At 61.4% G+C, this 25,219-nt stretch overlaps 3 protein-coding genes across 6 annotated transcripts; 1 reads left to right on the top strand and 2 right to left on the bottom strand.

Annotated features, from left to right (window-relative positions):
- Positions 1-389: 389 nt before the first annotated feature.
- MRPL12 (mitochondrial ribosomal protein L12) lies at positions 390-4,507 on the bottom strand. Of its 2 annotated transcripts, none has more exons than XM_044921646.1 (5): positions 4,038-4,507; positions 3,224-3,410; positions 2,970-3,060; positions 901-1,028; positions 390-771 (listed from the first exon to the last, which is right to left on the bottom strand). In XM_044921646.1, exons 1-5 carry the CDS (start codon positions 4,109-4,111, stop codon positions 655-657), a joined length of 597 nt encoding a protein of 198 aa, XP_044777581.1. In that variant the 5' UTR covers positions 4,112-4,507; the 3' UTR covers positions 390-654. The 2 variants fall into 2 exon arrangements, with proteins under 2 accessions (XP_044777581.1, XP_021536462.1); XM_021680787.1 differs by having other exon boundaries at positions 901-1,035; positions 2,974-3,060.
- A 1,252-nt stretch (positions 4,508-5,759) lies between these two features.
- Positions 5,760-20,421, bottom strand: HGS (hepatocyte growth factor-regulated tyrosine kinase substrate). 3 transcript variants are annotated; one of them, XM_021680911.2, is made up of 22 exons: positions 20,317-20,421; positions 18,710-18,794; positions 18,313-18,388; positions 17,850-17,942; positions 16,014-16,137; positions 14,741-14,793; positions 14,141-14,209; positions 13,352-13,476; positions 12,275-12,353; positions 12,110-12,208; positions 11,877-11,978; positions 11,263-11,301; positions 11,043-11,186; positions 10,888-10,947; positions 10,118-10,331; positions 9,574-9,746; positions 9,364-9,504; positions 9,102-9,279; positions 7,279-7,412; positions 7,084-7,203; positions 6,804-6,893; positions 5,760-6,434 (listed from the first exon to the last, which is right to left on the bottom strand). In XM_021680911.2, exons 1-22 carry the CDS (start codon positions 20,351-20,353, stop codon positions 6,324-6,326), a joined length of 2,346 nt encoding a protein of 781 aa, XP_021536586.1. In that variant the 5' UTR covers positions 20,354-20,421; the 3' UTR covers positions 5,760-6,323. The 3 variants fall into 3 exon arrangements, with proteins under 3 accessions (XP_021536586.1, XP_021536588.1, XP_021536587.1); XM_021680913.2 differs by having other exon boundaries at positions 6,804-6,870; XM_021680912.2 differs by having other exon boundaries at positions 10,118-10,328.
- A 216-nt stretch (positions 20,422-20,637) lies between these two features.
- ARL16 (ADP ribosylation factor like GTPase 16) lies at positions 20,638-23,001 on the top strand. Its single transcript, XM_021680788.2, has 5 exons — positions 20,638-20,729; positions 20,907-20,965; positions 21,444-21,557; positions 22,083-22,198; positions 22,350-23,001. Exons 1-5 carry the CDS (start codon positions 20,669-20,671, stop codon positions 22,537-22,539), a joined length of 540 nt encoding a protein of 179 aa, XP_021536463.1. The 5' UTR covers positions 20,638-20,668; the 3' UTR covers positions 22,540-23,001.
- The last annotated feature ends 2,218 nt before the right edge of the window (positions 23,002-25,219 follow it).

Genomic DNA, 25,219 nt, shown 5'->3' with positions numbered 1-25,219 from the left:
GGGGGTTCTATCCTAGACGCAATGTCCTCTCTGGTCCCACAGCCCTGTCCTTGCATTCTTCCAACGTGGCCAGGGAGTGGACACGGGGGCCTGCCATTCTCAGGCACATGCCTCACCGCTCACCTCAGTCTGCTAAAGACCACAGGTGCCCCACACCCACCTCCCGGTGATGATCTGGCATCAGCCAGCTGCTGCCACCCCAGCAGGACGGGCGCTGCCCACACCCCCGGTGTGCTGCCACCAGCCCTGGGAGGTCAGGCCCCTGCACACAAAGGACCCAAAGGTCGCTGGCCGACCCCCACACATCCCACTGGGGAATGAGGGGGCTACCCTAGCCAGCTCCCCACCACCCACCTGGAAGCCCACCCAGACACACCACTCTGCACACACGGCGCCCAAACAATGTATTTTTCTCAGTGGCCACCAGGGGGTGCATGTTGACCGCGGTATGTTCTAGAGTCCGTCTCCCTGGTGCTCCCGCAGGAGCTGCGCCCCCAGGCTCAGCAGGTCCGTCCGCCTGTCCCAGAACGGAATTGGCCCAGGGGTGCCAGTGCCGTAGTTCTGTTCGGAGGCTGCTCCCACCAGCGGGTCCCAGACGGGGGGGCGCCTCGCCCGGGTCCCAGGGACCCTTGTCCACCAGTCCTCAGAGCTGGCCTACTCCAGAACCACGGTGCCGCCCGCCGCCTCCAGGGCTGCCTTGATCTTCTCCGCCTCAGCCTTGGCGACGTTGGCCTTGATTTCCTGGGGCAGGGACTCCACCAGCTTCTTTGCCTGCCACAGAGCAAAGTCAGGAATGGGGCCTGGGTGGCCGCAACCCACCTGCCCCAGAAGGGGCCAGTCCCAGAACCGCTCGCATGGTAGGGACAGCAGGGAGAGGCCCGTGAGGCACATGGAGCTCACCTGGACAAGGTTTATGCCCTGGACGTAGTTCTTGATTTCCTTGATCAGCTTCACTTTGTCTACAGGCTTTGCCTCTGTTAGGCGGACAGTGAAATGTGTCTGTTCTTTTTGTGTGGGGATGTCTTCTTCTGCCACCTGGGAGAAGGAGAGACAAAGCACGGGGTGAAGTAGGCACATTCGCTCCTGGGCCACCCTGTCCTGTTACCCCCAAGCCCCAAAGCAAGGCCAGCAAGGCCTGCAGCTCCAGCCGGAGGCGCACCAGACCTGCTGGGCTCGGGGCTAACCGCTTGGAGCCTTCCCTCCCTCCCACACTCCCCAGCTGAGACCTGGCTCCCTGGCCAGAACGCTGCCTTCTCCCCAGAGGCGGTTCTGAATCTGCCTCCCCTCATCCACCCGCTCAAGTTCCCTTTCCCTTCAAAGCTGTAATCGTGGGACGGGCAGGCTGACACTGACAGCTCTTATCCAACAGCGTTTCAGGAAAGCAGTGCCCTTGTCATCCTCAGCCAAGCCCCGAATCGTGTGTGGATGACAAACTGACAGGCAGCCGCAGCCCCACCTTCGCCGAGTGACCGACGACGGGAGGACGAGGCCGACAGAGCTGTCACAGCTGAAGACACAGCACCCCCACGGGGCAGGGGCCACGTGGCCCGGCAGCCTGGGGCAGTCCTGCTTTAGATCTGCTCCCCAATTATTATTATTTTTTTAAAGATTTTATTTTTGATAGAGAGAGAGCACAGGGGAAGCAGCAAAGGGAGAGGGAGAAGCAGGCTTCCCGCGGAGCAGGGAGCCCGATGTGGGGCTCAATCCTGGGACTCTAGGATCATGACCTGAGTGAAGGCAGACGCTTAACCAACTGAGCCATCCAGGCGCCCCCTGCCCCCCAATTACTGACAGTATCCCTTCATTCTCAGAAGCGTTCCAGTTTCCACAATGAAGTTCAGAGGAACTCCGTCTCTCCTTTGCTCCAAATGTTCAGCCTGAATCTCACCAGCCTGTGAAGCTACCAGTTCCCGGCAGATGGGGGAGTGGAGCTGATACCATTGGAACCATCAGACACATCTGGAATGTGGGACACCCCACGGGACCCCTGACCCGGATTTCGTAGTAAGGGATGGCCAGGGGAAGGGGACTGAGGACGGGAGCCAGACTGCAGAGACCCAGTGACCACATGCAACACACAGTGCTTAGACTGGGGTAAACCAACTGCTAAGAAGTCTGGGACCATTAGCTAAATCTGAATAGACTAAGCGAGAAAATCACTGTTAATGACGTTTGTCGTACAAATGGCTCGTGGCTACGTTAAGAAAACACCTCTGTGTTTAGAGATATGTGCTGGAGCACACAGAGAAAGGACAGACCACACACGTGCCTTAAGCTTCAAGGGACAAGCGAAGTAAACACAGCAAAACCTTAATCGTCATGGAGACCGGGTGATACATATACAGGCTGTTCTCTGTATTTGTCGATAACTTTGGAATTTTCCCAACAGAAAGTGCAACAGCCCCCCACCAAACCAGAAACAAACAAAAACCGTAACATATTAGCGCATAGCTTCAGGTCGGCTGGTTTCGTCGCGGAGACGAAACCTGCCCATTGCCCCACCTCTGCTCCAGCCCTGGCCATGCCCCATGGCTCTCGTGCCCGCCGGCCCTCTGCTGGGAATGCCCTGCTTTCTTCCTGTATTCCTCAAATCTCCCCCACAGTGCCACCTCCTTATTGTGGTCTCCCTGGAAATTGTAACCCTCCCCTCCCCTTAAGCTTCTTCCCTGCGTTTTTCCCACATCACTTATCATGTTCTGCTATTCAATAAAATTTTTCTTTTTCTTCTTATTTGGTTTATCGCCAATTTCCCTCCACAAGAAACATGGTCTCCACGTGGGCAGGGATCTGCACATCCTCAGCAGGAAGGTGGTCCCAAGGAGGCTGCTGGTGGCCCGCAGCCAGCACACACAGCTTTGCGGGATGTGTTGGCTGATGCAGGCTCAAGATGAGGGACAATGAGAGAAATCTGGCCACGTGACGTGGTGGCACCAGAGGAAAACCTTTTTGCACGGGACCCTGGCCTGCGCCCACCTCGGGGGGTGCTGCTGCGGCAGGGGCAGCTCCGGGCATCGTGCCGCCCATCGGCATGAGTCCAACATCCTGGATCTTCAGTGTTTTCTGCAGGGAGAAGGGAGAGCAGTCTCAGCAGCTGCCCGTCACGTTCGAAGACACCCACACAACAAGGCTGGCACAGTCCTCATACTCAGGGAGCACGCTTCGGACGATTTACTACGCTCCCCAAATATACCAAGAACAAGACACAGGCCTGGGCTTGTGATACCTTCAGAAGCTCGTTGAGATCTGAGATCTCCAGGAGTGTGAGACTGGCGATGTCCTGGACAAGCTGCTGGATCTTGGGGGGATACTCCTTGGGCGCGTTATCCAGGGGTGCACCGGCGAGGGCCTCCCCCATTCGATGGCCGCCGCATCTCATCAGCCGCACAGCGCAGACACGGGGCACCTGTTGCCTAGCCCCCCATTCAAACAAGGCTGTCAGACTGGCACAAGCGGGTGACACAGACCAGGCGGGTGGGCGCTATGAGCTCAGGTCTAGCTCCTTGGTCCCAACCCGGGGGGTTCTCAGATTCCAGAGTCCACGAGGATAAGGGGATTTCCCAGCTACCTTAAATTCTTCAACGAGCCTTAGAAATCGACGCGAGTATTTGCAGACCTGCTACCCACAACGTTAGCTTCCGGGTCGAAAAAACTACCGGCCCAAGGGAGCAGGACAGTAACTTGAATGCATTTTGCTACACTAAGCCTCTCAGAATCTGGGGCCCTCGGGCGGCACAACGCCGGACCCACTGATGGAAGCCCTACCACGTCATTGGGGCTGCGGGGGAAACTGAGGCCCGGGGAGGGGCAGGGACATGTGCACGGTCATCTGAGGCCACCCCTAGCACACTCAGCAGCCCGCGAGGGTAAGGAGTCGGCGCAGTTGGGGGGGCCCTCGTGACGCCCACCTGCGCCGGGACCCGACGAGTCGGGGTGACATCCCGCCTGCCGCGCGCGGACGCCGCCCCCAACCTGCACCCTCGGTTGCCGGCCTCGGGCCCCGACCCTGCCACCCTCCAGCCCTCGGCTGACCGCGGTACCTGGCGAGACGGAGTGCAGCGCCCTGAAGCCCGAGACACGGCCCCCAAAGGGGGCGAGCGGCCGCCAGCAGCATCGGTCCGCGGGCGGGAAGGTCACACGCGGCTCCCCAGGAGGAGGACGCTCTAGCCGCCGGGGCCGCCGAGCATTCGAGCTGCGTCAGGACGCTCTAGCCCAGGAGGCCGCCGGGGAAACGAGTTGGAGCGGACGCTCTAGCCGCACCTCGCGCTGGCTTCCTCTCGCTCCCAGAGATTACCCACAGGACGGCGAGCCGCGCAGGCGCAGAGGCTCGTTGGTGGCGGCCGGGGGTCGGGGCCCTGGGACGGGTCGCTGAGTTGTTGGGGCCCCGTCCTCGCTAGGCGAACGAAGGCCAGAGAAGGCCGAGGCTTGGGAGGCGGTGCCGGCCGGGGGGACAGTGCAGTGACCCCTACTCCCCGACACCTGCCGAAGCCTTGCGCCGGCCGACAGCGGTTCCGGCTCGTGACGCCCTCCCTGGCCGCCCGCGCCTGGGCTCCCCTGGCGCCGAGAGCTCCCGCCGCCCTCTGGGCAGCCTTCTCCTTGCTTTCCTCCTCCCGCTGGAGGGCTGCCTCTCGCGCCAGCGCGGGGGCACGTGTTCTGCCGGTCCGTGCCGCCCCGGGAGCGAGGCCCGCGTCCTGGGCGGTTGAACTCGGGATTCTCCGCCGACGGCGTGGCTAAGGGTTGTGATTGAGCCGGGAAGGGTCGAGGGATGGGGTCGCGGGCGGGAGGGCTCCGGTTCGCCTGGGAGAAGAGAACTTACCAGCCCTGGCTCTGTGTCCGGCTGCCTGAACGCCTGCCTTTCCGTTGTGCACGGGGGGTGCCTCCCCGGCCCCGCTGACGACATCCGCCGTGAGGCTCCTGGGTCTTTGCTCTTTACGGGCATCAGTCTCTGCTCTCCCAGCTGAGTTTCTAAGAGCCAGGCGTGGAGCAGCGCTTGTTACATCAAATCGAGAGGGCAGAGCCGCCCTCTGCCTGGCGACCTTATGCTGTCCGGGCCCTGCCTTTGGCCTGAGCTCAGAGAGCCTCTCTGCCTAGTAAACTAGTCCCTTTCTTTTTTCTTTCTTTTTTTTTTTTTTAAAGATTTTATTTATTTATTTATTTGAGAGAGAGAATGAGATAGAGCATGAGAGGGGGGAGGGTCAGAGGGAGAAGCAGACTCCCTGCCGAGCAGGGAGCCCGATGCGGGACTCGATCCCGGGACTCCAGGATCATGACCTGAGCCGAAGGCAGTCGCTTAACCAACTGAGCCACCCAGGCGCCCTAAACTAGTCCCTTTCTTCACAGAAGAGCTAATGCTGGGGTCACGTCCGAGATATTTAAAGTGTGTGAAATGTTCTGAACTCTGGATACGAGGGGCTGAGTCTACACTACGATAAGGTATTTTCTTCCAGACTCTGACTGGTGTAGAATCACACTCATCCTCAGGCGTTGCAAGTCTTCGCGGAGTCAGGGTAGAGCAGGGCCGGATGGGGAGGGCTGCTGCTGGGCTCCCCAAGGGCACAGCTCCGTGTGCTGTCTCAGGGAAGGATCAGATCTGCAGCTGCTGCCAGAGCAGTGCCCACCCGTCGACACCGACCGTGGAACCAGGCTTGGCTCGGGACAGGCTGGCCCACAGGCATGTGCCTACTCGCCCCTGTCCAGAGCTGCACCAGCTGCCCACCACCTTCCTTCTGAACAGACACTCCGATACTTGTTGAAAGACATTTTATTATCAGTGTTCCATTCCGTCTACTCAGGGCACTGGATGAGATGGCAGCTCAGAAGCAGAGAAGCTGGCGACGAGCCCCCACCCTCCCGTGAGGGCCAGGAGTGCATGCTGACCACAGGGGGCCACGCCAGAGGGCTCTGGAAAGCACGCACACAAGTCAGGCCACAGGCCGTGCGGTCTCCCGGGTGCAGACGGGGGGGGGGGGGGCCCAGACTGCACAGAAGAGGGACCCCACTCCAGCCAGCCCTCACAGGACCTGACACGGGGCTTGAAGGCTCCCTCTCGGAGAAGATCCTTCCCTCCCACCCTCCGAGGCCCAGCCCTGGGGAAAGAAGTCCGAGACCAACTCAGGGAGATGGGGAGGAGGGTGCGGCCCGGGGGCACGAGGAGTCCGCGGGAGAGGACAGAGGGCGGGGGCCAGGGTGAAGGGCCACCCCCGGCACGCAGCAGGGACACTACATGGCAGTAAGAGGAGAGCGAGGCAGGACGACGCTAGTTAGAGACGGAGGCGGTGGTTCAGAGAACCGTAGTGTTGTTCCGGATGGCGCGCTCCCGGCCACGGTCAGTCAAACGAGATGAGCTGGGCTTCACTGCCCTGCGCTGGAGGGCCCTGTGAAGGTGGTGGCTGGGCCACGGGGGGTGGCTGTTGGGGGGGTCCCCCGGAGGGCGCCATCTGGGGGGAAGGCACAGGAACCATCAGTCCTCCTTCCCCAGACCCCGGCCTTCCCCGCCCAATAGCTTCTCTCTAGAACACTCCACCCTGGTCTCAGCCTTAGTGCTCAGTCCTGGCAAAGCCCAGTCCACGCCAGGCCTCCCTCCTCCCAGCTTGTCATGGGTTCCCTATTCTCGTCCTGCCCCAGCGGAGACCCCAGGAGTTCCCGACCAGTGTCCACAGGGCTGAGCACACGCGTGGTCTGGACATCTGTGTGGTGGCTGCATGTGCTGGCTGGGAAGCAGTCCTGGCCTGCACGGGCTCCTCCTCCCAAGACAGCCCCACCATCGTCCTCCAGCTGAGCCACCGGCAGCCCCGGGAGACGCTCACCTGCTGGTACATAGGCTGCTGCCCCGCGATGTAGGGCTGCTGCGGGGGCGGCAGAGGTGCGTCCTGGCTGGGGAGAGTGCTCATGAGACTCTGTGAAAATGAAGCGAACCCCATGTGAAGGAGCCCTGTATGCCAATACAGGGCGTTTCTGATTTGGAAAATCAAATGCCCACCAGCTAGGAGAGCCTCCCGGTGGGGAGGGGGGGTGGGCAGGAGGCCGGGGCCTGCCCAGCGCTCCCCCAGCCTCTTTTCCACGTGGACACCCCACGCGGTCTCTCACCTGCATGCCGTAAGGCTGATAACCCATGGACACCGACTGAGTCCCCATGTAGCCCATGGCGCCGGACTGCGGAGGCTGGGACATGGCCGGGAGGCTCTGGGGGGCCTGGGAGGCCACGTTCTGTGGAGGGAAGCGTGTGATGGGAGAAGGGCTGCAGGCCCTCGCTGGGGAAGGGAGCCGGCCCTGCCCGCCTACCTGATAGCCCTGTGTCGGAGTAGGCTGGTAGGACGAGTAGGCGGGGCTGGCGGTGGGCCCGGTGGGGCCCTGGGGGGCTGCCTGCGCCCCGGTGGCCCCTGCTGGGTACATATAGGCGCTCACCATGCCGGGATCTACGGAGGGAGAGGAGCAAGCTCACTACCCTGCAGGGTGACTTCTGGAACCAAGTTCACATTTCACATTCTCACAAAAGGAAAAGAAAACAAGGATGGGAGAGGAGCTCTAGCGCTGAATGCAATCAGAAGAAATGAACCAAACTATCAACGGGGTGTAACAGGACGGCACGGGAGGGGCGGGGGAAACGAGCTCTCACACCTTCTGAAACTCAGGGCCTGAAGACAGGGGACTACAGACCTAGTGAGCCCAGTCAGGAGGACCTCTCCCCAGGGGCTCGGGCTGGCTTTCCCGAAACTACTTTCTGTGTACTCCAGGAACGAACAGATCAGCCAACGTGAGAAGGATACAGGCACAGAGAGGGGAGGAAGCCCCGGGCCGTATCACCGAACCCAGGTCTGCTGTCCACAGGCGAGCCTTGTGTGTGCGTACACACGTCCTCGCAGGCTGCCACAAGGGCCTGGCACGCAAAGCACACCTGGGCCCCAGGTGCTGAACAACCCCCACTTCCAGGACTAGCGGCTCCCTGGACAGGGGCTGCCTCCAGGGCTGAGCAGTGACAATGTGAACACAGAATGCGGGTAGATGGTCCAGGAGCCGGCCACACCTGGGACCATCTGAGCCGTGAAACCAATTGTGAAATTTGAATAAAATGGGTCCACGTGGATGTAAATGACGAAAGAGTAAAGAGAAGGAAAAGTACTTCCTTACAGTGAAAAAATAACGGACCAACAAGAGAGGAACGAGATGAGAAAGTCACTGGGTGACAAACGTTATGACAGCCTCAGACACGACGGAGAAGACGCTAAAGCTAACAGGTGACAACTGAGGAAGAACAAGGATGTGTGCAAGTCTCATCCCGACTGAATGGTTGCTGCCACCGGACAGCCAGGCCCTCGCAGGAACCCCGGGAGGCCGCCTGCACGCCTCGGGCCAGCAGCCGGCTGTGCCTTCCTGCTGAACACTCCAGTGCCCAGGATGGCCGGTCAAAACCCAGCCATGAAGACCAGACACGACCCAGCGAGGGCTGGTCTGCAAGACAGCAGGCCAGTGCTCTTTGAGGAGTGTCATGAACACAAAAGCAGAGAAAGAACATTCTCGATCAAAGACGAAAAGCAACCAAACAGGTAAAGATAACAACCATGGGGTTTCCTGTCTGCACAAGGGGGGTGTTACTGGGACGGTGTGGGAGAGCTGAACCCAGCGACAGGTGAGGTCACACGCTGACTGCGCTAGCAGCAAAGGGCATCGTAACTGCCACCCACTCTAAAAAGGTTCAGGGAGGGCACCTGGGTGGCTCCGTCGTTAAGCATCTGCCTTCGGCTCAGGTCATGGTCCCAGGGTCCTGGGATCGAGCCCCGCATCGGGCTCCCTGCTCAGAGGGAAGCCTGCTTCTCCCTCTCCCACTCCCCCCTGCTGGTGTTTCCTCTCCCTCCTCTCTCTCAAATAAATAAAATCTTAAAAAAAAAAAAGATTCAAGGAAAAAAGTCCACGTATGTGTGTGCACGCACGGCTGCACACATGAAAAGAAAGTGCAAATGGAATGAAATATCGTTTGGGAAATCTAGAAACCCTTGGTACCATTTAACTTTTCAGTAAAACTGAAATTACAGCGAAACAAAAACGAAGGAAAAAATAGTAGTCTGGAGCTCATCTTGGCGGCTGGACACCTGCGCCCACCCCATTACCTGCTCCGGCCCCAGGCATGCTGGGGTAGGGGCTGCTGGCGGCGGGGGCCGGCTGGCTCATGTACACCGTGTGCATGGGGGAGCCCTCCACTGAGCCTGCGGGGCTGAAGCTGCCCGGGAAGCTTGTTGGGCCCGAGGGCTGGTACAGCACGCCCCCGGCCGTGGGCATGGCCTGGAGCTGGGGACAAAGAGAGACGGCCGTCAGGGCACTCCTCGGTGGCTGCAGCCCCTGGCTAGGGGTGGGCCCGGGGTGGGTGCGTGCCTGGGCGTAGGGCAGGGAGAAGGCGGGCATCTGGGCACGCATCTGGATGGTCTGCTTCTGCTGCTCCAGGCGCAGCTGCCGCTCCTTCTCCTGCTCCTGCAGGCGCTGGATGGCCAGCTGCCGCTGCACCTCCAGATACTCCTGTGGGCACGAGGCACCGTCAGGGCCGTCCGCGACCGCGGCACCCCCCGGTGGGGCCGGCCACCACACCTGCTTTTTCTGCCGCATGGTCTCCAGCTTCTGGGCCAGCTGGATCTGGCGCTGGCGCTCGGCTTCCTCAGCTGCCCGGCGAAGCTTCTCCCGGTGCTCTTCCCGCAGGGCACTGAGTGCCCCCCGGGCATCGCGGATCTGCGCCAACTTGTCCTGCAGCCCCTCGTAGTACACTGCGGGGAGAGGGCAGTGCCAAGAGTGCGGGGCATGGGAGGGAAGCACCGGCTGCCCAGGGCCGGGCTCTGGCCACCAGGCCTGCCCCCACCCAGCCAAGCGCCTGTCTGCAGGCCACAGGGCATCTGGGCTCCCAGGGTCAGGGCTGGGGGTGGGATTCTTCCTGGAGCCAACGGTCCTATGCTTAGTGGGACATTTCTCATCGCAGAGACCACCTCCCGCGTTGCCCACGGCCCAGAGACGGACTCTCGAGAAGCTGCCGCCCGCGGGGTAGTCCCACCCGAGGCCCTTCCCCGTGCCCACAGCGAGAGGCCAGCACAGATGCTCACACGACACCGCGCCAAGGGCCCCCGGGCACCGCGGCACCTACACCTGCGCTCGTCCAGCTGGTTGAGCAGCTCCAGCAGCTGGGGGTGCATGCTGTTGATGGACTGGAAGAGGGACAGCACCGCCGAGTCATTGGTGATGCTGCGGCCCCGCACGTGGTTGCTCTTCATGCGGTTGACGAAGGTGGTGACGGCATTCTGCAGGGCCTTCAGGAACTGCGCGTGGCTCTCCTCCGACTCCCCGTTCTGGTACTGCTGCTGGGGGCAGGTGGGGGCTCTTGCGGAGCAGCCCCTTGGGCGGGGCACCACCCACCACTCCAGGCACTGAGCTCTGGGCTTTCTGCGCAGGACTCGATCCTCCCAGTGGTGCCATGAGGGGGCACCCTTAGCACCCGCTTTGACAAATGCAAACACTGAGGCCTGAAGAGGCTTAACTCTTGCATTTGGGCGTGGTGCTGGCCAGGACAGAGCTGGTTGGAGCTTGGGCAGCCTGGCTCACAGCCCCTCTGCCCCTACCCTGCAGAGAACCTGCCTCCCTCAAAGAGGCCCCGGTCTCTCAGTCCAATGACCAACAGAGCCCAGAAGCCCCAGGACAGAACAAGGACTCATCCAGGTGATTCTGGGCTGCCCTAGGACATTCCGATCCATTCTAGGCAGCAAGTGGCCAAGTTCTGGACCACAGCCAGCCAACCCAGAGACGTTCCATCGAGAGTTCTGGGCTGGAATGGCTTGCCCCTGGGAGGTCGCTGTGGGCAGGGCTCAGCCCCATCAGGAGAGCTGCCTGTGCGGGGCCCATGAGGGAACCACAGCTCACCTCACCAAAGGGGCCGCCGGAGGGAGCTATGGGCTGAGAGTCTGTCTCTGGGAGGGGAGTCTGGAAGAGGACAGAGAGGGTGAGGGGGTCATCCGGCCTGTCCCAGGCCCCCCCCCAAACAGGACTGTGGGCCAGGAATGCTGAGAGCAGTGCACCTCCAGCGCGTTGGCGGGGACTGCATGCCCCTCCACGGGCGGGGCGGCCGGCTCCGTCAGGGGCGCGGGTGCGGACGGGGTAGGGCTCTTGCGGGCCTCCTCCTGCTTCTTCTCCCAGTAGTTCCGGTTGAGGTACCGGGCGAGCTGCGCACACAGCAAGGGTCACTCCCAAGGGCCAGGGAGCAGCAGGGGAAAGCACTGCACGTGGGGGCACCCTCACCTCGGGGTCGATGTCCTCAGCCAGCGGCGCCGACGAGGTCTGGGGAGACACAGACCAGAGCAGCAGTGACCCATGGGCTCAAACATGTGCCCAGCTCCTCCCAGGCCGTCGCTCGGGAGGCTGGGATGCCACCACGGTGAGAGTGGACCCCAGGCACTGGCCAGTCTGCCCGAGGGGCCCCCAGGGCTCTGTGACTGAACAAGGTGCAGGGCAGTATCCCACCAGCCTTCCTGGCAACCATACCGCCAGTCCCAACAGTGGACTATTCTTAGGCCCTCAGCCACCCGGCCCCACCCAGAGCCCCACAGAGCTCGCTATGACTTCCTGAACCTTCTGTCTCACCTGCCACCCATCCCCTTATTTACAGAGAGGGCCAAGGCCAGAAAAAGGCAGGCCACCTTCGAGCCCAGCGTTTGCCCGCGTCCTCTCACTCTGGGGAGGTCTCCAACCTTCCCAGTGTCATCCTCCCCTACAGAGGACCCCGACCTGGAGCGGAGGGCTGGGGAGGGCCAGGCTGGACCCTCACCTTCCCCAGCTTCATCAGGCCATCCTTTCTGGGGCAGCCCTCCCACCCTCCCGCACCAAAGCGTGGCCCAGCCCGGGAGGGTGCTCACCACAGGTGAAGAGTACAGGCTGCTGGCCGGGGGCGCCGACGAGGCCACGGGCGCGGGCTCCGCCTTGGGGTACGTGGCAGCAGCATACGCGGACTTCTGTCTCTGCGGGCGAGGCAGGAAGGGTCCCAGTGCAAGGGGGCGGACCTACCACACTCCTCTGCCCTCCCCAAACATCTCGGCGCACCCCCCCAAGCCCGGCACGCCTGCACCAGGGGAGCTCCCCTCCAGCTCACCATCCTCTCCTTCTCCTCGGCTTCCGACTGTGACAGAGCCAGGGCCAGCTGCAGGTCCTCCTCCTCCTGCAGGGCCGTCTCATCCCGCTTGGGGGGCAGCTACGAACAGACAAGCTGTGAGCAGGGCCTGGGGACGAGTCACCCCCAGGGACCCGGGGCCAGTACCTGGGATTGCTGGGACAGGGGGCTGGTCAGGTACTCCGGGGGCAGCTCCGTCGTGGACGACGCCTTTCCTTCTGCTTTCCTGGAAGCGAGAGGACACTGGGTGGCTGAGCACCATCCCCCGGCCCCCAGCATCCCCACAGGTGCCACAGGCCACGCTCTGGAGAAAAATTGGTCCCTCCAAGCAGCTCTGTCGCCTCTGGGACGCGGGACCCCGGGCAGGTCACCCGGCCTAAGCCCTAGCCCCCTCTCCTGGAAATGAGGTTCAACCACGGGAAAGGAACTTTCCAGGGAGCAACCTGGAGGCACCACCTAACCGCGGGAGGAGTTCCCATTGCTGACACTGGGAGCCGGACAGCCCGGGCCCCCAGAGTGGCTGCATGGAGAGGGACAGCCTCATCCTGGGATCGCACTGGGAACGCACAACCTGACTCTAACCACAAGGCCCCAGACCCAAACCAAGGGGGGCGCCACACCAGCCCAGGCCCGAGAAACGCACACGTCGGGACAAAGAGGCTGCATGGAGATCTGGGTCCTGGGAGTGCAGTGACAGCCACCTGCCGTGTGCCGGGGGCCTGGGCGGGCCTGGCGGGGGCAAGACTGCCGCAGGACATGACTGGGACTCGCTGGAACCAGACGGGAACACAAAGCAGACATCACGTGTCCTGGTCGGACGGCTCTGCTGTGGTCTCAGGAGTACACGCTTCTTGGGAAATGCACACGGGGGGTTCGGGGACGGGGTACCCGCAGCTCACTCTCAGAGCTTCAAAATGAACAAGATACGCGGGAACACCCGTGCAGATGGGGAAGAGAGACCATGCGCTTGAGCCAATCGCCCACAAGGCCGTGTCAACACCGAGGGACCCGGGAGGAGGCCGCACCCCGCAGGGCCTGCTTCCCACGCCTGCATCTTTTCTCTAAGTTTTACTCCCAAGCTAAGAAGTTAAAAAGCAGACAAACCAAACAACAACCCCCAGCAGCTGGCTGGCAGGTCCCAGCCCTGCCCCCGGACGGCCAGGAGCAGCAGCCCGGCTTCAGGGAGCACACCCGGGCCCCCAGGGCCCCCAGCAGGGCACCCACCTGTTCAGTTGCTCATAGCAGGGCTCGCACACGCGCACCTCCTTCTCGATGCCGAACTTGGGGATGGTGGAGCACTTGGAAGAGCATTTGCCGCAGAAAATCTGACCACACGCCCGGCAGTGGTGCTGCGATATGGAGCGGGTCAGGCTGCGGCCCCCTCGCGCCCCACCCTGCCCACCACTGCTCGCCGCAGACGCCGCCAGGCCGGGCCCCCAGGGTGGGCAGACGGCAGGCCTGCGAGGCCACAAAGACCCTAGGGAAACGGCACGTTTCCAGGCTTTCAACTGCAGCCACCGTTTGGGGGAAAAAAGTCAAATTAAAAAGAAAAGTTCCTAAGAACCCCGCACGAGTTGCTTGGAGAGAAGAGGCTGTGCTGACAGTGATCCAGTGGGTCTGCTCAGAAGCCCTGGCCTCAGCCTCCACCATCGTGGCCTGTGCTTCAGGAGGGAGGGACGCGGCGGCTCGAGGGCCCGAGTGCACAGGCTGTTAGCCTCGAGAGGCAGCCAGGGGGCTGCGGGCCCCGGCAACACACACCCGAGCCTCCCACAGCCCCAAGCTTGCAGCGTTCCTGTCCCCAGGGGGGTGCACCCGCGCCCAAGCTTTGTTGGACGGCACAGACCACCAGGCTCGGGACCCCTTGACGACCCTGCTCACCACGGAGCTAGGAGCTGGAACTGCTCCTTGCACCATGAGGCCATAGCCAAGAGAAAAAGGATCCTGAGTGGGTTCAGTGGCCTCCTGGGGACAGCCGGGGGGGGGTGGAGTCGGCCCTGGGGCGGGCACACTCACCTTGCGTGTCACCACCCCGAACTGCACTCTGCAGCGGTGGCACTCCTCAGCATCCACCCAGTCGGGGGCCTGGGGGGCAGGCAGAGTCAGGATCGCACGGCCCCCACCTTCCCGGCCAAGATCCCTGTTTCCCACAAAGGGGACAAGACCCCAGTGTGGGCTCCGGGGCTGAGGTCCCAGTCTGCAGATGCGAGGCAGGAGCCCACCCCAAACAGACTCTCCTTTCTGAAGGTGTGACCGCAAAACCCCCTGCAGTCTTAACTTCGCGAACCCGTCAGCCGCAGCGCGAAGGGACCTTGAGCTGAGTTCCAAACTGAGCCCCCGGAGGCACGGCTGCACGTCCCACACGTGTTGTTTTTGAGACAAAACAGCAGCTCACCCACCGATGTTCCCCACAAGCTGGGACCCGGGACTTCCCTTCTGCTTCCTCAAAGCAGCCGAACTCCCAGAGCGCCCGGCCAGCTCAGTTGGAAGAGCCTGTGGCTCCCGATCTTGGGGTCGCGAGTTTGAGCCCCATATTGGCTGTACAGATTACTTAAATAAACTTAAAAAAAATAAAAGCAGCCGAACTCCTAGATGGCCAGCACCCCATGAACTCACTCTCTCTGCGGCAAACATGGCGTCGCTCTCCTTGAACTCCGGGAAGACGTGTCCTGGAGAAAGGAGACCACGGTCACCACCAGTGCCACGCCGGTATGCGGGGCCCTGACAGCCTCAGTTGTCCTTGCCCGGTCTGCCCCGAGACCTTCAGGAGCCACGTCCTAGCTCTGGGCAGCCACCTCCCAAAGCACACCTACAAAAGGAGGCCCAGAGCCCCCGGGCAGCAAGCTCAGTGACCCAGCACCAGGCGAGGGCGCCTGGGTGCGTGAGCGGGCCGCCCCATCCCAGGGCATGGGGCCTGGCCTCATTCGCACCCCATCGAGGCTTCACAGATCTTCCCTGGACCTGCTGTCCGGCTCCTGGCCCCAAACCCCAGCCAACTGTACCTCTCAGGACTCTTAAAACAGATTCCCAAGCTTTTTGGAGGCACAGGCTCCTTGAGAATTCCACGAAGCTTTGGGCTGTCTCCCCAAGAAAGTGAATGCGAGCATACACCCGCCATCCCATGTCCAACGTCCAGGATTGAGGGACTGAGACCAGCTCACTGACATGGACAGAACCTTCATCACAAGTCTCCATGGGGTCCAACCCGCCCGTAGCCACCAGATGCCGCCCCTGCTCCACGCCTCATCTCAGGGCCTCTGCACAGGCGGGAGCCGCCCCCGCCCCCCCCCCCCCCCCCCCCCCCAGCGTGAGCACTACAGTCTGAATCCGCTGTCCTCCTCACCAAGCCCCAGCAGATCTGTGTGGCCGCTGCAGCAGCTGGGAGGAGCACAGATGAGGCCTTGAAAAGGTCCCCCGGCTGTCACAGCCCTCCCAGGATTTCCCGCCATTCTCGGGGCACCCCAGCTCCCGCCTGAGCTGCTCTGGCAGGCTGGTCCCTCCTGTGCCTTGTCCCCAGTCTGTGATGGCCCCGGGGCCTCAGAAGCGAGTCCTCCAGAGGATGCTGGCTTGTTTACACGTTCAGGTCTGGCACACGAGCTGCCTGCTCTCCAGGCCTCCTCCCACCCCTCGTGCTAAATCAGCCCCCAAGAGGCGAGGCCCCCAGCTTTACTTCCTTCCTAGAACCCACACTCCAGACTTAGCTCCTCTGCTCAGTCTTTTCACTTGTGTGTTGTCCACCACATGCCCCTGTCCTGCCCTGACTGGGCGTGAGATCGGGAAAGGCAGGGGCTCCAGAGCCCAGAGCAGGCTTCCACCGCCGCCAGTCATGCAGTATGATGCCATCCCCCTGCCCCGCACAGGGCGCACACCCAGTCCCCGCCCAACGCACCTTCCACCTTCATGATCTGGTACGTGTCCTGGACCACCTTGTACTTGGGCTCGTTCCGGAAGGCGTGAGCCCAGGCCTGGATCAGATACAGAATCTTGTTTCGGACGTTTACTTCCACCTGCCTCTGCATAGAAACGAGAACGGAGAAGGAGAATGGGAGACACGGAACACCAGAGATGTCTCAGCATGAGGAAGCTGCAGGAAGACCACACCACTCTGAGCACGTGGGGCGGGCAGAGGCAGGGAGGGCCCCCCGTATGGGGCACCAGGGCCATGCATGGACCCATTACCCAGGCCCAGCCCTCCTCCATGAAGCCCGGTCCCTAAGGACAAACTTGCCACAGCGGTGTGCCCACTCAGGGCCTGACTCTTCTTTAATGCCCTGGGAAAAGCTGGGGAAGCCCCGAAGCCCGGTTCCCCAGGCCCACTACCCTATAACCACCTGCTTCTTCCTTCCCTGCCCCCAGGAGCTTGGTCAATGTCAGGGGCCCCCGAGTCTAAGCCGGTGTGGCTCCAGCAAATGCCAGGCTCCATCAGGTAGCGCCCACCAGACCCATGCTGAGGGAGCAGATGTGCAGCTGGCCGCCTTTCCTCTGGCCACAGCCAGCCTAGGTGGGCGGGGGCAGGGGGGCAGGGGAGCAAGGGGGCAAAGGGGCGGCTGGCCCAGGAGCCGCCCCACGGGCAGAGCCACCGCTTCCACCAGCTTAGAGCATCATCAGTCACGTGCCTAGAGCTCTCCCGGGGACGCTCAGGAAGATGGCAGGATGAGAAAGCTGCTCCGGGGAGATGCCAACTAGACTCACCCACTAGGCTTCTGGTTCTTTCCTGTGATCCGTGTCCGGTCGGTGGACCCCTCTTTCCTATCGTGACCCTCCCTCTCCAAGGGGGGACTGACTGGCTTAGACCACATGCAGCACAAACAGGTCACAATTGTGGGACACGAGAAGCGAAGGGTCTGACCCTTATACTCTTTCAGCCTGGATGCAGGGTCCCCAGTCAGGGCCCAGCTCAGGTCCCAGATGGGCTCTCAGCCACGTGAGGCCACAGACACCCACACAGGCCAGGAAGCTGCGGCCCCGCCCCCCAATGTAGCAGAGACAGTGTCTGGGGCTCCGCTCCTTGGCCGCCGCCCCGGTCGCCTCACCCCTGTGGGACGGGTGCACCCCTGTACCGCCCTCTCTGCGTCACACAACCTGCTGGTGTCACCACCCACATCACAATCCCTGCAGGTGGGCAGCGCCAGCCTGCGGGGCCATGGACGGTGGCCTGTGCAGCTTTCTTTCTCGGGGCGCTGGAGGACTGTCCCCCCTCTACAGATGGAGGCTGTGAAACCCACTCCCAAATGTGTCCCTGCTGTGTCGGGTCCCCCCAACCTCCTTCCATAAACACGTCGGGCTCACACATCTGCCTGCTCAGAATCCTGGCTCTGCACGTGGGACCCACCCAGCCGCCCTTCGGGGCTCCCCCCAGGCCTCTGCCCGCACCCTCTGCTCACAGCCACCCACACATGCACAGCTCCTTCCCCTCCTTCTCTGCAACCCGGGGAGACTCCAAGCCCTGCCCCTGGGAAGCCTTCCCTGACCCCCCAGGAAGAGCAGGGTCTCCTCTGCATCCCCAGCACAGCACTCCGGTTCGCTTCCGGTAAAGCCCTGACATCATCGAGCTGGGATTCGGGAGATTCGGGGACCACCAACACCCACCTTCCTGTCCTCAGTCCTGCCTGGCCCTGCCACCGCCTCAGGGGCCAGCAGAGCCCCAGAAAGGCACAGGCACGGCCTCGGGGTAACTGTGTCCTCCCCACCGTCTGGGCCTCACTGCCTCCCCCCCAGGGCCCACCTTCAGCAGCTCCTTCAGCTCCTCCATGGTCTGCTTGTTGGCCACCTCATCGTGGACAGTCTGGCCGCAGTTCTTCACCACAGACTCCATGACCTGCAGGACCCAAAAGGGAAGTCTCGAGCCCCCGGTCCAGCCAGGGCTAACCCGCCTTGGACAGGCCCCTCGGGCAACCTAGCCCATCAGGAGAGTCCCCGTGGCAGCTCTGAGTCAGGCAGCAACCAGCGCTGTATGTGCTCCTTCTAACTCCATTTCTTACCACCAGGGACAGAGACCAGAGTCAACCTCAGGGCCCTGAGTCTGTAGCTTCAGGTGGGGCAGCTGAGGCACTGTCCTCCATCAGGGCTGCTCCTTCCTGCCCTCACGCCCCGGGCAGCTGGGCAAGGCCCCAGGGTCACGCTGTCTCTGCCGTCTAGACACTGGGGCGGCAACCCTTGAAGTGGCCAGAGTGCAGGGATCTAGTTACCTCCAGGGCGTACAACGCCACGTGAGGATTCTTGTCGTTGACTTTCTTTTTGATGGAACTCACGGCATATTTGGCTCTGAAAAAAGAGATGTTGGTAAAAAAAAAAAAAAAAAATTATCTTAAAACCCAAGTTGAGAAAACCTCTGCCACCCTTTCAAAATCCTCAAGCAAATATTAAGTACCTCCAAGCAGTACAGAGAAAACCCTTTCCTTGTCCCCAGATCCCCAAAACCCCAGCATGGAGACCACTCAATTCTCCTCCTAAGACCTAACGTGGTCGACGTCCATCAGGGCAGGATACTGCGGGATCCTGGAGCATCAGTGGGCACCAAGGGAGCTGGGAGTGCCATGCTGCCACCCCCTTGCTTCTGAGCAGGCACAGACCCTCCTCACTTACTGTGTGTCCCCCTGGCGGATGAGGTCACAGATCTGCAGGATGGACTCCCAGTCAGTCTCCAGCAGAAGCTGGCTGGTTGCTTTGTCTATGGCAAAAACACACCATTACTGGAGCTTGTCCTTTATGATTCCCTGGTCGGCCCCAGAGCGCAGCAACAGAGAGAAAGGACCGCCTCCTTCCCATTTAAAACATTTGGACTGAACGGAAAACCCCGTGAAAATCCTCTTGATGCCCGATAATCATGAGAGTACTGTCCTTCCCAGAAAAGCAAACAGCTTAAAAAATACTAACGGCACACCTGCTGTACACTTGATCCAAACGCTTTACGTGATCACCGAGTTCTTAAACAATCTCCTGAGCAATGTCCTAGTCCCATCGTCTTCACGACAAAGACAACGAAGCAGAAAAGTGAGGTCACTGCCCAAAGTCACACAGCTTGCCAGGCCAAGCCAGGCAGGGTTTCACACTGCACTCTGCCACCTCATCCCTGAGTCCCTGGTTTTCTCCACGTTTAACCTGTCCGATGAGATCTCAGCGGGGGCAACGCTGGAGAAGATGCAGCCTGGACTCCAGTCTTCTGCTTCAAGTGTTTTGTGGGATGAACCCAGGAATGATCTCCAGGAAGTATTCTTCAAATAACACCTGTGCTCTCTTGTACATCACAGCTGGCTCACACACACTATGCTCTGCTCCCCCAGCCCTGCTGGCTCTCCTCCCTGGAGACACACCGGGGGTCTAACAAGGTGCGTCCACACATAGTACTGATGTGGTAGTAACTTCTGGATCGATCTTTGGAGGGCTGAACCACCCCTCAGCATGCATGTTCTCAGAACAAGGAAGGTGCCTCATATGAGGTCTCCTCCAAAACCACATTCAAGGAAAAAGCAGGGCAGGCTCAGACCAACCACTGGAGCACCCAGAGCACCCATCGCAAACACAGAGCCCACCCAGTAGCATTGGGGGTGGAGAACATGCCCATAAACATCCATCTTCCCTTTACTAAAATTGGTGACCTCCAGAAAGCTCATAAAGGATCAGCTATCCACCTCTGACAAACAGAAAAACCACCTCCCTAAACCAGCGGGGCCTTCCCGGAGCCAGTGGGGGAGCCAGTGGGGACACGGGGCTGGCCTGCCTCCCAGGGAAGCAGAGCTCAAAGAGCCTGGCAGGTCCCCGGGAGGACACTACTGGTTCCACCCTTTGGAGCCCAAAGTTTGGGGCACCCTCAGTTCCCCTGCAACCTAGAATTTTTTGGGGGGAGGGGATCTATTTGACTAGGTCACCGTTTCCGTGACTCAGGACTCGTGGCCCGCTCAGTCAGGCTTGTGGCTCCGGGGGGGGGGGGGGGATCCTTTCCCTGGGGACCTGCCCGCCCCGGCACAGGAGCAGAGCCTCGAGCACGGTCGCCGCGAGCGCGGGCCCAGCCCCTCCGCGGACCCTCACCCACTGGGGTCGGAGCCCGCGCCCAGCGCCCGGGACTGCCAGGTCCCTACACCGCCGGCGCGCCCACCCACACCCCGGGCCCCGGGGCCCCGGTCGCTTTGCGGCCGCCCCCCGGCTCTGCTCCCGGGCCGCTGGCCAGCCGCGAGGGGCGGGGGCCGCGTTACCTAGGAGACGCTCGAAGGTGCCGCTGCCGCGCCCCATGGCGACCCGGGACCCCGACCCGACGCCGCTGCGCTCTCCGCCGCGAACCGGCGCGCCCCCGACTTCCGCTTCCGCCTTTCCCTCGGGCGCGCGCACGCGCGCGTCACCGGGCAGGGCCGGGCCGCGAGCCGCGAGGAGGCGGGCTTTTTTGCTCGCCCCAGACGCTGTGCGCCGATTGGGCTGCAGGCTGCACATTTTGAGACGGTAAGCGCCGAGAACCAATGAACAGCTCGGACGTGAGCCTATCCAATGAGAGCGGGGTGGAGGGCGGGACCTGCGCCGAGCTACGGGTCCCGGGTGGAGTCAGGGGCCGTGATGTGTCTCCTTCTGGGGGCCTCGGGCGTTGGGAAGACGCTGTTGGTGAAAAGACTGCTGAATATCCTTCCGCGCCGGGCGGGGGCCAGGAGTGGGGGGGGCAGGGGACGGGTGCGGGCGTCGGGGTGCTCCCGGGGGAGCGGGGATGGGGTCCCGGGAGCGGGGTGCTGGGTGGGTCGGGCGGGTCCGGCCGCCGCCCGCGTTCTCTGCCCGGCTCGGGATCCTTGACTGCCCACACAGCTGAGCTCCGGGGATGGGAAGGGCGATCTGGGCGATCCTCCCCCGACGCGGCCCACGGTAGGCCGCCCCTGTCCCGCAGGTTTAGCAGAAACGGGTACCCTTGACGGTTTGCAAAGCGTTTTGGGTGGTTTTAAGTGGAAGCTGGAGTCCGGCGGGTCAGTGTGTTAATGCAACTCTCGGGAGGTGAGCGGGGTGTCACGGGAAGGAGCCTGCCTCCTGGGACAGCTGCGGTGGACGTGGGTGCATGGCAGGGGCCCCGAGCCGCCCGCCCCTCACACTCTTCACACTGCTTTCTCTGGTCGCCCCAGAGGCGAATCCCACTGATGGGTGTTGGAGCGCGGCCACAGCCAGCTCTGAGGGTTAGGGCGTGGACCTTTGGAAGCTACTTTATAAAGCCTTCCTTGCTTAGGGCTGTGCTTTAGGGTTTGAGCCCTTGAGAACGGGCGTATTGTGTAAAGGGCAGTGCATGTTCCTCTCCAGGAGTTCCCAGTGGGAAGGAGCTTGTGTCCTTAATGCTTCCTGGTTTTTTCCACAGGTGGGCACCGACCTTACTGACATCGTGGTTCCAAGAAAGATTACCATCCGGGAGCTGGGGGGGTGCATGGGCCCCATCTGGCCCAGCTACTATGGAAACTGCCGTTCTCTCCTGGTAGGTCCTGATCCCATGAACTTGTTTAGGGATCGTGCAGCGCTGGACCTCACTCCGTACAGGCTGGAGTTTGGGTTCCTGGGCTAGTCAAGGACTTCCTTTTGGGAATGCAGCTTGATCCCTAGTGCTCCTGTTCCAGAGCTGACGTGAAAGCTCATGCGGGGCTCTGGACAGAAGTGTTCTTTCTCTGCCAGCAACATGCTTGCTCTCTGAGATGTTTCTCTGCACGGGTTCTTATGGTTGACTTCTCCATGCCTTGTCCCGTGCTAGCAAGGCCTGTGCCCCAAATCCCAGGACCCGTCCTGGGAGCACGGATGGCCACGCCAGTAGAGACCCGTGTGGGTGGAAACAAGTGACAGCAGGTCACGCTCGTGCAGCTCATCTCCCTTTACTTCTGCTGAGCCCAAAGTTCTTTGTTTCAAAGTCATTGTGCTCTTCTGAGCCAGGTCACGACACCCAAAGAAGAGGGTTCGGGAAGGACGGTCTCCCTCACAGGTGGCGCTGGTCTGCATTTTTCTTCCCTAGTTCATGATGGACGCGGCCAACCCCACTCAGCTGTCTGCCTCCTGCGTGCAACTTCTGGGTCTCCTTTCTGCGGAAGGACTAGCAGAAGCGTCGGTCTTGATACTCTTCAATAAAATGTACGGGTCTGTCATCCTGGGGGAGTGTGGGGGTGCCTCGCCCCACGGGAGTTCCCTGGAGCGGAGCCAGGAGGTGGTTCATGGGGGGTACAGTGGGGGGTGGGATCGGCTTGTGGCAGCCCACCTTGACAGGGCGCTGCTTCCGCTGTAGCGATGTGCCCTGTCACATGACCGTGGAGGAGATGAAGTCCTTGATCAGACTCCCGGACATCGTTGCCTGTGCCAAGCAGAGCATCAGCACAGTGGCAGTCAGCGCTCACAAGGGCACCGGCTTGGCAGACGTGCTGCACTGGCTCCAGGGGACCGGCAGCCGACAGCTGCCCCGCAGGAGAAGACCATGACGGGCCGGCCCCGCGGAGGGGCCAGAGGGCCGCCCTGCCCGGCTGCAGTGGCCCGTTCTCAGCAGGGACAGGATGACCGAGCACAAGCCTAGGGGATGGGCTTCCGGCCGGAGTGGCAGGGGCGGGTAAACGGAGGAACCCTGGGTACAGAAAGTCCTGATAGCTGGCCTCCGACTGAAAAGACCGTCCCCAGGGCTGGGAGAGGACAACAGGCTTGCAGGGTGGCTGGGCGACCTGCTCCCATCCCGGGATGTATTCCCTTCCCGCAGGTGTGTGGACTGCACAGCCCCACAGGGCTCTCGGTAGAGTTTCTGACAGGCTGATCATGTGACCCCCAGCGGACGAGGCCGTTGTCATGGAAAGAACTGAGCCTGGAGTCAGAACGAGAAGGGTGTTTTCATTAGTTCGTCTGCTTAGTGCACGTTCATCGCCGGGGAGGGCATGGGGATCCCGCAGGTAGGCGAGAGTGGGGGCAGCTCTGACAGAGCATTGGGAGGTCCTGGCAAGCTCACCCTGATTTCAGCTGAGGGGGTTTGTGGGAGGACAAGGGTGTATTCGTGTCCTAGGGCCTCCATAACAAATTGCCACCTGGCTTAAGGCAATCTAAACTTAAGCTCAAAGTTCTGGAGACCAAAAAACTGACAGGAAAGTGTCAGCAGGGTTGGTTCCTTCTGGAGGCTCCGAGGGACAATGCATTTCTTGCTTCTTTTCTGGCTTCTGGTGGTTGCTGGTACTTCTTGATATAATTTGGCTTGTGACTCGCAGAACTAAACCCCTGCCTCTGTTTTCATGTGGCCTTCTCTCCTTATCGGGACGCCTGTCACTGGATTTAGGGCCCACCCTAAATCCAGGATGATCTTGAGATCTCTCGTTACATCTGCAAAGACCCTTTTTGGAAATACGGTCATGCTTGCGTGTTCCCAGGGTACAGGGAGAGGTCTGCGTGGGGCTACTGTTCAGCTCACTGTGGTCGGTTAAGAAGCCCCTCCCGGGTGTGGCTGTGCGTTTTCTGCAAGCAGCTTTCTCCATCTCAGCTGGCAGTCGAGGCTAGTTGGGCCGCAAAGGAACGCCAGGCATCTGTGCTGTCCCGGCGTGCAGCGCGGCGGCCCGGCCTCAGCCGCGGGGGTTTCCAGTTGGCCCCGTTGTTGCAGGGGTGTGTGTTCACGCGGGGGTTGTAAATGATGCCTCAGAAAAGCTCTCGCAGAGCCTGCAGGGCTACAGGGGCTCCAGCCCCCCCCCGACTCCCCCACCCTGTGGAAGCGCTCCTCTCTGGGAAGGTCGCGCAGCCGCAGATGCGAGCAGCCTCCACCCCAGGGGTGCAGTCCTTGTGGATTTCAGACAACTTGGCATCCCCGCTTCAGAGAACTTCGACACAGTGCATGCTCAGCAGACAGGCACCTGGCTCCGTCTCTGGGGGTGGCCCCCAGCATGGGGCTCCTCTGATTTGGGCCTGGTGACATCTCATGGTTAAGGCAGCCTGGGCCGGGTTGGTGAGTCTTCGGGACACTCTGACAGGCCTGCAGTGATTTCATCCTCCGTGTGAGCTATGAAGCTGTTTTTTTTTTAAAGATTTTTATTTATTTGAGAGAGAGAGAATGAGAGAGAGCACATGAGAGGGGGGAGGGTCAGAGGGAGAAGCAGACTCCCTGCCAAGCAGGGAGCCCGATGCGGGACTCGATCCCGGGACTCCAGGATCATGACCTGAGCCGAAGGCAGTCGCTTAACCGACTGAGCCACCCAGGCGCCCACGAAGCTGGTTTTGAAAGGCAAACCCCCTCCAGCCACGATGCCTTTCCACTTTCCTGCTTTCATGCCACGCTCGGCCACGGGTCCGGGAGCGTGTTTCTCAGGGGCTGCGTTCACCCCGGTCTTGCCGTCCTGCCTACATCCTGGAATCCTACTGCGGGAAGCATGCCAACCACTGAAGGGGCGGCCGGGCTGCCCACCCCACTGGCACCTGTGATCTGCCAGCACAGTGGCAGCCAGGGTCCCGGGCACCCGACGCGGGGCACAGGGCCCCCCCCCCCCCCCAGAAACACACCCCTGAAACGCTAGCCCTGGTCACAAACACAGCTTCAACTCAAGTTTTTAATTTGGAAAAAACCAAACACAAAACACTGTAAAGGATGCAAACAGGGAAAGGCAAAAAAGGATCCCACGAAACACACTGCCCTACACTTTCTGTAGGGCCACCATGGCCAAGGCTGAGACGTGGTAGTTCCCGCGCTGTCCGAGCCCGAGGGAGAAGCCGGGTGCTGTCCTCACAAGAATATGAGCAGCAGGACGCTCTCCTTCATGTTCCACTGCCGAGAACCCTCCAGTATCAGCACCCCGCACCCAGCGCCCCACAGCTAATCACACTGGTAACATCTGGGTGCTCCCTCCTTTGGCTCTGGTGGGAGAGTCAAAGCTTGCCAGGCCCTGCTGTTGGGAGAATTCCCCACGTAACCCTTTCAGCCTCGGGAAGGTCCCGGGCCAGGGTTCTGTCCTTGCCCTCAAGCTGCTTCAGACTTGCTCTTCTTTTCCCCAAAGACTTGAGAACACAAACCTCCTCTCAAATCCACTGGGTGTGGGTGGTGTCCTGTCTCCATATCCCAGTGAAAGCCCGGGTGGGCTGCACCTGCCTCTGCAGGGATGAGGTGCCAGGAACAGGTCTCGGTGGCCTAGACCCTGACCCCCC

Source organism: Neomonachus schauinslandi, chromosome 15 (genome assembly GCF_002201575.2).
Source record: "Neomonachus schauinslandi chromosome 15, ASM220157v2, whole genome shotgun sequence".
NCBI classification, from domain to species: Eukaryota; Metazoa; Chordata; class Mammalia; order Carnivora; family Phocidae; genus Neomonachus; species Neomonachus schauinslandi.
This window is presented reverse-complemented; position numbering and strand designations above follow the sequence as displayed.